Below are 10,589 nucleotides of genomic sequence, written 5' to 3'. Positions count from 1 at the left end.
GTTGAACTGTTCGAGATAACTCTCGCGCACAAGCCAGACAGACATTTTTCGTATCAAAGTGTATATGAGGATATATAAAAATCTTTTAGTCTTCCATAAAAAAAAATTAAAAAAAAAATTAAGCTACATGAAAGATTTTTGATACATAGATTGGGAAAAAATTCCGATTCTCAAATCTGTTCGAGATACTATTTTAAAAACATGTACGTAATCTAAACATCGCGACGATTCAAATGGAATATAGAAATCTGTTTAGCGGTTTGCACATTTTAGCAAAAACAAGAAAAAATATATTGTGGGAAGTTATACAATTTTTGTAAGAGAAAATATTTTTCAAAATTTTTTGTTAGTTAAAGAAAATGTAAGAATGTTGGGTTCCTTTGAATGCGGTATAATCTTCAAATAAAACTGTATCATTTGAAATGCGTGTAAATGCGAACTCCTCAAAATCGCTTGATACGCATGCGGTTTATCAATGCGGCGAATTCTTCTCTTTTAATTTGTACACATTTGTCAGGATTTATTATGGCCGCTAAGATGTAGCGTCGTCTACAGTTTAGTGTGCAACAATCTGTATAACGCTTACAATTTGCACAAAGTGCATACACTTTTTATGCGCATCCGATTTCACTACCAACCGTGGAAAAATACATCGATCTAATCCTATTTCGATAAAATCCATCAAGAACCGTGGATGTAGCATCACACACTATTTTTGGGATAAATCGGATACAGCTCCCATGCCACTAAATTTTTTAAACCGCTGTTTTCGCAAAACCGCCTGTGATGTGTCAGTTTTTTCATTGACAAGAAAACGATCCACAGAAAATGCGACTAAATCCGTGATATTTTCAAAAACATTTTTCGCACATTTTTCGGTTTTTGCAGTCGCCGTTCTATAGGATGGATTTTCACGATCTATGATTTATACGATCCGGACCGCCGAAAAACTAAAATATCGCGGGGTACCATCACACTCAAAAGGATATTGTAAATACTGTACCCAAAAAATATGTTTTTTAGAAAAAATATCGCACTAAATTTTGGCCTTTGGCAGTAGATTACTCTGCTGCTGTGTGGGCTGCATAGCCAATATACATATCAAATTATGCTTAATTGCGAGTACTTTAATCCTGTTAATTGTTTTTTGAAATAATCGATTGCGCGTTCCAGTTATATTAAAAATACGAAAAACACCTAAAATCCGGCTTCAAAATGTCAGCATCCATTAAAGGTGGAAGCAGTGGAAATTTCGAAAAGTGATACATTAGAAGTGTAATCTTCATTTTGTATTCTTCTACTTTTACTTTGGACATCCGTCCGTCATTTGAACGGTTTAATCAGCAATCAAATAGTAACGTAAAAACCTCGTTAGCTTCAACATTTTTTTCTTTTTTTTATTCATTTTCGCGGTCATAACTTCCATGCAAATTAAATTATTTTGCAAAATTTTTGAGCTTTGTTCAAAAAAACTTGAATTAATCTAGCCATAGTCATAGTTACTGGTAAATTGCAATAGTTCGCGTATTATAGTAGTGCTAACCTTGGCTTCATGGAAACTCAAGGCTGAGGGTATAAATATCATTCTCACCACTGACAGACTCGACGTAGGATTCTGTTTTTCCATTTGGTGGATGTAAATTATGAACCAGTAAAAAAGTGTCAGTCGGCTTTGCCGTCAGATATATACCCTTAGCCAATGTGAAGCGAAACTTTCACCTCCGGACAGATCGAATGTATTTAAGGTCTCTTCAGAATTTGGTGGCTCTTTTTGGACATTTGAACTTACCGACAAAAATGTGGATTAGGAATTAACTGCACTAAGACACAAATGTTGAACTTTTGTAGGGCAGTTAACCTTAGGGAGGACCGATATGAGCTATTTTAAAAGTTAAACTAATTTGATAAAATATTAGGAGATCCAAAGTTTGGACCAAATTGGTTGCCCCATTGAAGTGATATCTATCGTCCTAGCATTTTAGTGACATTTTGTAAATATTGGGGGGAAGTACCGGAAGTTGTGGACCGGTATTGCACCATGAAACTAAGTTTGGATATAATATGACGAAGACCAAATGTTGGACCAAATCGGTTGAACAGTTCGAGAGTTATCATGCTCTCCGACCGCCACATAGGGTGACATTGGTTTTTTTACACCTTTCGGGCTGTTTTCCCAAGAAATATGGACTTGCCCTTGAAAAAACTTTTACCGTTGCACAGAGGGGAAATTTGTGTTAAAATTTGATCAAAAGCCCTAGAAAGCTCATTTATAGTCGGATTGATATCAAATTTTGCGCAAAGCATATCTTCTGTACAAGGATTAATCCTATAGAAAATAATGAAAATCGGTCCAGATTTGTCCCATATACATATATTTCATTCCAAATTTTATTTTTTGAAACTTACTTAAATTAAATTTTTCTCAATTCACATGAGAAAAACTGTGAATGTTTCTGAATTATGCGGTCATATTTGATAGGTGTTGGTTTAGTCTGATAAATAAGAGTCCCGGTTATAAGGCGGAACAAAATTTAGTGTGAGTAAACCTTGCAGTTCCATATAAAAACATTTCATCTGTTGGTTGAGAAAATATAGATTTTTTTCGGAATGGCGCAAATATGCCCAATTTTTTATGATTGAATCTGATTTTTGAGACTTGTTCGGACACTGTACAAAAACTAATAATCTTGAAAAATATAAATTTTCGCGAAAATAATGTCATTTTAATGTTCACCTAATTGCTTAGTTTTCGAAAATTTACTTTTTGTTTTCAGTATGGCTGAGTTCAGTCGACTGCTGCATTGGATTGGTTAATCTTACAAAGTCGATGATGGTTATAGCAAATGTAGAAAAGAGTCTGGTTGCCGTTAATCATCATTTTTTTCATAAAAAACGATTTTCATATTTTGAGTTTTGAGCAACTTTAGGCCTATGTTTCCCCTCTGTGCGTTGTAATAGAGGTAGCTAATGCAAATCGCCTCAACAAAAATCAAAGTGATTCGAGAGCAGTTCTTAAAATGAAAAATTTTGTGTGGGAGGTACCAGAAGGAGTAGACAAATATAGTCCATATTCGAATCTGATCTATATCTGTTAGATATATTGGGATGTGCAAGAGTTATCGTGCACAAAATTTTTCCGAACATTTTTGAAGTTTTGTGGGGGAGGTACCTGAAGGAGTGAACCGATATAGCCCATCTTCGAATTTAAACTATGTTCTGATAATTGATATGAAATTTTGGACCGAATCGACAGATCCGTTCGAGAGTTATCTTGCGCTCCATCCACTACACAAGGTGTCATAGGGGCTTTTAGCACTTTTTCCGGCCATTTTCTCAGGAAGTATGGACTTGTCCCTGATGAAACTTGTACCGTTGTATGGAGGGCAATAACTACAAGTTGCTGCAACACAAATCAAAGCGATTCGAGAGCGGGTCGTAAACTGAACTTATCCGAAATTTTGTGTGGGAGGTACCCGAAGGAGTGGGCCGATTGAGTCCATATTGGAAACTCATCTAAGTCTGGTAGAAATTTCACGATGTGCAAAGAATGGACCAAATCGGTCACTCCCTTCAAGAGTTATCGTGCTGACAATTTTTCCGAACATTTTGGAACTTTTGTGGGGAAGGTACCGGAAGGAGTGGACCGATATAGCTCATCTTCGAACTTAAACTAAATTTGGACAAAATATCGGTTCATCCTTTCGACAGTTATCGTGCGCACCAGCCGGCCAGACAGACGGACGGACAATGTCTAAATCAACTGGAAATTGTCTGAAACACATTTCGTCCAAGCATACTTGGGGTCTAAAACCATTATTTGGATGAGGCACATTTTGCCTGTATGAAAGTGAATATACCCTTACTATGTAGAGAGAAAATTCATCAAGTTCGAGATTTATTTGGAAATACTCTTCCACACAATAATCAAATACGCTTGTTGTGATTAAAGCTAATGCCTCGAAAATTTCGGCTACCAAGATAAAAAATAATCAACAACAATTAATGATTAATTACAACTAAAATGTTTCGAATTACATCTGAAAAAGGTGTAATTTTGAAGATATAACATATTTAAAAAGTGGGCGTAGTCGGTTCTTAGGTTCCAAATAAATTCATAAGGCCGTAATTAATTTTCAAACCGATACATTCGCAATCGTTGAAAATATAGCATTTTTAAAAAATATGGCTAAAGGTAGGTTCCTCGCCCTTAACGAAATTCAACAAAATATGTAAAATATTTTCACAAGTGGCCATCCTTGTTAATTCCCTGAAAATTTCAGGAAAATTGGTTCAGTAATTTTGTAGATGTTACAATTTAAATTCTTAAACTAACAGAAATTATAATAATTTTTATATGTTTCATACAGCCACAACTTTCTGACGATCGAAAACCTAAAAATTCTTAAACGTATAATCTCTGGCAGGCTACAAAATGTTGTTCCCAATTTTCACTATAAACAATAATGATTCCATGGGAGACACTGTGCATAACATTTATAAAGGGCTCGCTACAAATTACGAACTTGTTTCAATCGAAACAGGTTGAATAACTAACTGTAATAAGATTGAAAAAAATCAACTTATTACCACATGGTATTGACTACTGTTGGTTTTGGATACAGTATTTCAAAGATGCGGTTAAACTATTCTTTAAATATTGTGATAGCTAATCAAGTACTGACCACACCTACACACATACGTCACGAAATGACGACACTACTCCATTTTAAGTTCATTGATAACCGGACTACTTGGACTACCATGTTTTGTGTCTTTTTTACTCAAAGTTGGCATTCTTACTACATTCCAGAACACTGTTCAGCGCGTGCAAATGTCCTTGAAACAAAAGCTTCCTGACAGGCATAAATAACTCCTATTAAAAAGTTCAGCTGCTTGATTAAAAAAAATCTTCCACATCCTTTGTTCAGTTATTCTTAATGCATTTTCCTATAAATATAAGATGAATTTTGTAGCCACATGCCAGTCTATTATAGTTCATTTGGGAAGTGATTTTAAAGAAGCGGATACAAAATGAATACAAATACATTGTGCTTAGTATTTTGTTTGAGTGTTTTAACTACGGTGTTGGCTGTCAAAGGTGATAAGTGAAATGTTATTAAGATTTAATTGAAAAAATACACATTTCTCAACTTTTCTTAGATATTTGCAAACTACCACCCGCCGATAGAGGACCATGTCGGGCATCCATGATCCGCTACACCTATTTACCGGATTTCAATGAATGCATCCAATTCAACTATGGCGGCTGTTTGGGAAATCCAAACAAATTCTTTAGCCAAAGGGAATGTGAAAAACGATGTGTGGTGGAAGTACAGAATGAAAGTGAAGAAATAACCGATGTTCCGGAACAAATTTTAAGCAATGATGATCTGCCATTGGATTATGAGAGTATTTCATAATTTTTAAATAAAAGTTTTATATTAAAAACTGGTTTGATATATGAAAAGTAGAAGCGAATACTTCAATTTTGCTGGGTTCAGACGGAGACTGAGTTGTAGGAAACTCTACTCCAATCACGAAAATGTTTATTAAATTTTCCATACATGACAGAACAGTGAGCAGTACATTTTGTTGCTACATTTATTTATAAAAAAAACAAGAATCTTTTCGAAGATTTGACAAAAAAAACCCTTGAAATATATAAAGTTGGGCAATACCGGTTAGACTTATTAAACCTGGATATATGTATATGGACAGTTTGTTTGCGAGTAAGTTTTCTATCTTCTGGGAACATTAACGACTCGGTAGACAAACTACAATCATAAAATAAAAACGTAAATGATGGCTTTCAGGTGAGGGGCTATGTTGTCTGATTTTTGCTAAGGCATGTTTTGTACCTTTACCAAAGACTAAATACCAAATTTCAGTTATTTCGGTTGAATTATATGGGCTTATATGAAGGCATTGAAGACGTGGACCTATACTGACAAATTTCAGGTGGAAAGTGTTGTACCCTCAACGAAGACTAAATACCAAATTTCAGTCCTTTCGGTGTAATGATGGGGCTAAAACCTTCAAAATACCGACATTCGGGAGATACCGTTCTATGGGGGACATATAAAGGGGATATATAATACCAAATTTCAGCAATTTCGGTGTGATAATGGGGTTAAAACCTTTAAAACACTGAAAATGTAACGAAATTTAAAATGACAGCTTCGGTGATAAATGCAGATAATGATTAGAAATTGCTTGTGTAATCTATTTATTTTGTAATGAATAAATATCAAAATATGGAAAATTCTGTAAATATGCACGATATAGGCGGAAAATGTGAAATTAGAGAAGTTGCTCTCAGGTAAATAGTGCAGAATTACAAATCCAATCTTAACTATGCACACAAATCCTCATCTTCTGAGCAATTTCGATGTCAAAACAAGTTCACTATTAAGACTAGAATCTCCAGACATTAGAAAAAAATAATTTGAAGTCGTATTTTGCTATTCCACTCGGTTGATAGATACAAAAATTGTCAATTAGATGTTCAATAAAAATCATTTACCACCCATAGTCATTGTGGTAGGGCATATTGTGGACGTGGACCATAATGAATATTTGGCACAACTGGTAATAAACTGATCGAAGAGGTTTGTATTCATTTGCAGAACAATGCTACTATGGTAAGGCTGAATTTTGTGGAGCACGTTTGGCTGTAATTTGGTATTTAGGGTTCCCAGTAGTCACAAACCCTCTGCACGAAAAATTTTGGACATAGGTCTAGGTTTTAGTAGAGCCTCCATATAGCGGTACATCGCGATTTCAGGTGTTCTGAAGTTTTTATCTACATTTTCGGACCGACTTGGCTTCAATTTGATATTTGGAGTTCTCATTGATCGGGAAACTTTCCCACAAAAAAGTGTGGTATAGACCCATATAACGGTCAGCTTTCAAGTTCTTTGAAGTTCTTTTTCAACCTAAATTTGCTGTAATTTGGCAATGGGGCTGTCAGTGGTCAGAAAACGTCTCCGCCTGATATTGTGGACAGGAAAATAAACTAATTATTCCATTTCCATATTTAATGTTGGGGGGTATAATAAAGTTCGGTCCGGCCGAAGTTAACATTTTACTTGTTTTTCACTTTGTATAGAAAATCATATACCAAAAATATACGAGTATGAAAAAGCCACTCATAAATAGATACCTAAACAAAAATATCTAAATCTTGAACGAAAAAAACCAAAAATAAACAATTAAAACACAAAAGAAAACAACACAATAATACAACATATTCATTAAAACGGTCAGAGGCATCGTTAGTATTTTTGATGTCACCAAAGGAAATGCAAATATATGCAGCTGGAACCAAATTTGTTTTAAACTTGACACTATTTCGAACTTTCTCCAAAAAAAATTGAGAGTGGCCTAGGATTGCATAGTTAGTAAAACTCAACTTCAATTTTGAGGACTTGGAAAAAAATTCACAAAAAGTATTTTAAAAAATTTAATTTCCAGCGTATTTTATGCGAATAATTTGTACCGATTTTTACATTTCTTGATGGACTTCTGGTTCATTGAGAACCCGGAATGTCAAATTACAGGTAAATAATCACTAAGGTTGGAAGAAATGGAATGCTAATTTTGACTGACAGGCTAAATTGACACCAAAATGTCTAAAACAGATTCTTACTTCGGTGAGGCACATTTTTGATCTTTTTAAAGTGGTTGATTTGATTTGCTTTTTGTCTTTATTTCTGTCGACAAAGTAGGCTTATCCATTATTTTACTTGGTTTCTAACTTTCGACCATTAGCTCGGGAAGTTTGGACTCCACAAGAAAAAAAATGTATTTTTTGTAATAAAAACCACAAGAACCATCCGAAAAACCTTTAAAATTTACTCGCGAACTGGTCTCAACCCGTGCATAAGTCTAATATTTGAATATTTGTGGGGTGGTACCGGAAGGAATGCATACATGTGTGGAAGAAAAACTACATAAAGTTTGGACCTAATCCGCCTTCAATTCTTGTCATTGGCACTAACCATTTTAGTAGGGTTTTAACAGCGTGTTTTGTCAGGTCGTACTTTACATTCATTCCAGTTCAAATATTTGCTGGAACAGGTTAGTGAACCGACTCAATTTCGAGATGTTTTTTTCTGCTAAAAGCCTTTAGACTAACAAGTTGGCAAGTCCATGCTTCCTGACTAAATTCTAAAAAGGAGCCTGATGGGCACGGTAACTATCGATAGGAGTTATTGACATTGGTCCAACCGTTACAAATCGCAATATTTCCTTTACATTTAAATCATGTTTGAATATTGACTGTATCGGTCAACTCTATCGGGTACCACATTTTATAAATGTGTAGTTCAGAGGCATGTCTTGGATCGTTTTACAATTTTTTTGTGCGGCTCATTTTAGGACAGTATACTTTTTTCGGGGATAAGTGCATACTAACTAAATACCTCAGAAAGCTGTAGAAACTCTGCGGCCACCAACTATGTCTCTTAAAGGGAGTCCTGGATATAGACAAATATTTTCATATCGTAATCTTGTTCCTAACTTACGTCATATTCCACTTTTTTGGTATCTCTCCACAAAAGTTTAAAAATTTAGGCGTAAGAAAAGCTTTAGACTTGTTCGCCTTTAAATGTTAAATATATATTTAGGATAGTTCTCGCAGTACCACCGTGGTGCAATGGTATCCACACCCGCCTTGCACGCAGAAGGTCGTGGGTCCGATTCCCCGACTAGGCAACATCAAATTTTCAACGGTGGCAAAATACCCCTCAGTAATGTTGGCGACATTTCCTGAGTATTTCAGCCATGTAAAACTTCTCTACAAGTGGTGTCGTAGGACACGCCGTTCGGCGACAAACTGTAGATCCCATATCATTGAGCTAATATGAATCGGGGTGAACTCATTGATATTAGAGAAGCCTGAAAGTAGCAAAAAAAAAAACCTGAGATCGTGTGTAGTGGTTGGAGCGCAAGATAACTCTCGAACGAATCTGCAGATTCGGTCCAAAATTTGGCCTTCGTAACATTTTGTTACGATAAGCCATATCGGTCCACTCCTTCAGGTACCTCCCACACAAAAGTTCAAAAATGTTCAGAAAAATTGTGCGCATGATAACTCTTAATGGGAGCGATCCGTATGAAAGTGTAGCATAATGCGTAGGGTATAATTATTGTGAAGGGTATAATGAATAAGCGCAAAGACTGAACCAATGCCAGTTACTTCTTTTTAGTTGGTCACCGTAGGATTTTTAAACAGCTTTTTTGTAGCGGCTCTGTAGGTTACAATTATAGCCCGATCGGCGAAATTTTGAGTAATGTTTAAGTTTGTGACAAAGAAGAAGCTTGCAAGCTTGCTAGGGGTCGCAGGTATCGTTCAATACTGACAAAATTTGATACGATGTACGAGTTTTGGTCAAGGAAAATACCAATATTTTTGGATAATGACCGGGTATATTTAGCGGGCGAAATTGACCATAATTTGTGTGGGAAAAATATCCAAAATTAAATAATTTGGTCTAGATTTTAAATTCTGGGGCATATTCCGACAAATTACGGAAACAACACTTGAAAACCCACTGTTTACCTCTCCTTTGATGCTAATTATATCAATGTTGATTTTAGAATACGAAACTACTGTATAACATATAAGTGGGTTTTACTTTACAAAGAAATACATTTAGCTTCCATGCTGCAAAATGTCGAAATCATGATAGAAGAGTTTTCAAATCATGATAGAGAAATTCCAAGTTTTTTTTTAAGTTGATGCAAATTACAACGTCGTACGGAGTCTTGAAGTTTTTGCACCAACTTTGGTAAGAAGTAATGTAATCCCTCGAAATATTGGTCGTTTATTCATTGGTCGATAAAAATCGCTCAAAAGCTTTTTTATACCCTCAGCATTTATGCTAACGAGGATATATACATTTTCATACGGGCAAGTATGTTTGGACGAAATGTGTTTCAGACAATTTGGAGTTGATTTAGCCATGTCCGTCTGTCTGGCTGGCTGGAGCGCACGATATCTCTCGAACGGATCAACCGATTCGGTCCAAAATTTGGCTTTCGTAATATTTTGTCCAAACTTAGATGGGTTATATCGGTCCACTCGTTCCGGTACCTCCCCCACAAAAGTTCGGAAAATTTGTGCGTACGATAACTCTTGAAGGAAGTAACCGATTTCGTCCATACTTTGCACATCGTGAAATTTCCACCATACTTAGATGAGATTCCAATATGGACTTAATCGGTCCACTCCTTCGGGTACCTGCCACACAAATTTTCGGAAAAGTTCAGTTTAGGACCTGCTCTCGAATCGCTTTGATTTTTGTTGTAGCAACTTGTATTCACTGCCCCCCAGACGACGGTACAAATTTCATCAGGGGCAAGTCCATACTTCCTGAGAAAATAACCTGAAAGGTACAAAAAACCCCTATGACATCGTGTGTTGTGGTTGTAGCGCAAAATAACTCTCCAACGGATCTGTCGATTCGGTCCAAAATATGGCCTTCGTAATATTTTGTACAAACTTAGTTTAAGTTCGAAGATAAGCCATATCGGTCCACTCCTTCAGGTACCTCCCCCGCAAAACTTCAAAAATGTTCGGAAAAATT

General features: G+C 35.8%; 1 protein-coding gene across 1 annotated transcript; it reads left to right on the top strand.

Moving 5' to 3' along the window:
• The first annotated feature begins 4,988 nt into the window (after window positions 1–4,988).
• LOC141392588 (kunitz-type U1-aranetoxin-Av1a-like) lies at window positions 4,989–5,420 on the top strand. The gene is made up of 2 exons (XM_073965520.1): window positions 4,989–5,098; window positions 5,161–5,420. Exons 1-2 carry the CDS (start codon window positions 5,032–5,034, stop codon window positions 5,418–5,420), a joined length of 327 nt encoding a protein of 108 aa, XP_073821621.1. The 5' UTR covers window positions 4,989–5,031.
• The last annotated feature ends 5,169 nt before the right edge of the window (window positions 5,421–10,589 follow it).

This window comes from Musca autumnalis, unplaced genomic scaffold, assembly GCF_047663935.1.
Source record: "Musca autumnalis isolate F117 unplaced genomic scaffold, ASM4766393v1 scaffold_2, whole genome shotgun sequence".
In the NCBI taxonomy this organism is placed as follows: domain Eukaryota; kingdom Metazoa; phylum Arthropoda; class Insecta; order Diptera; family Muscidae; genus Musca; species Musca autumnalis.
This window is presented reverse-complemented; position numbering and strand designations above follow the sequence as displayed.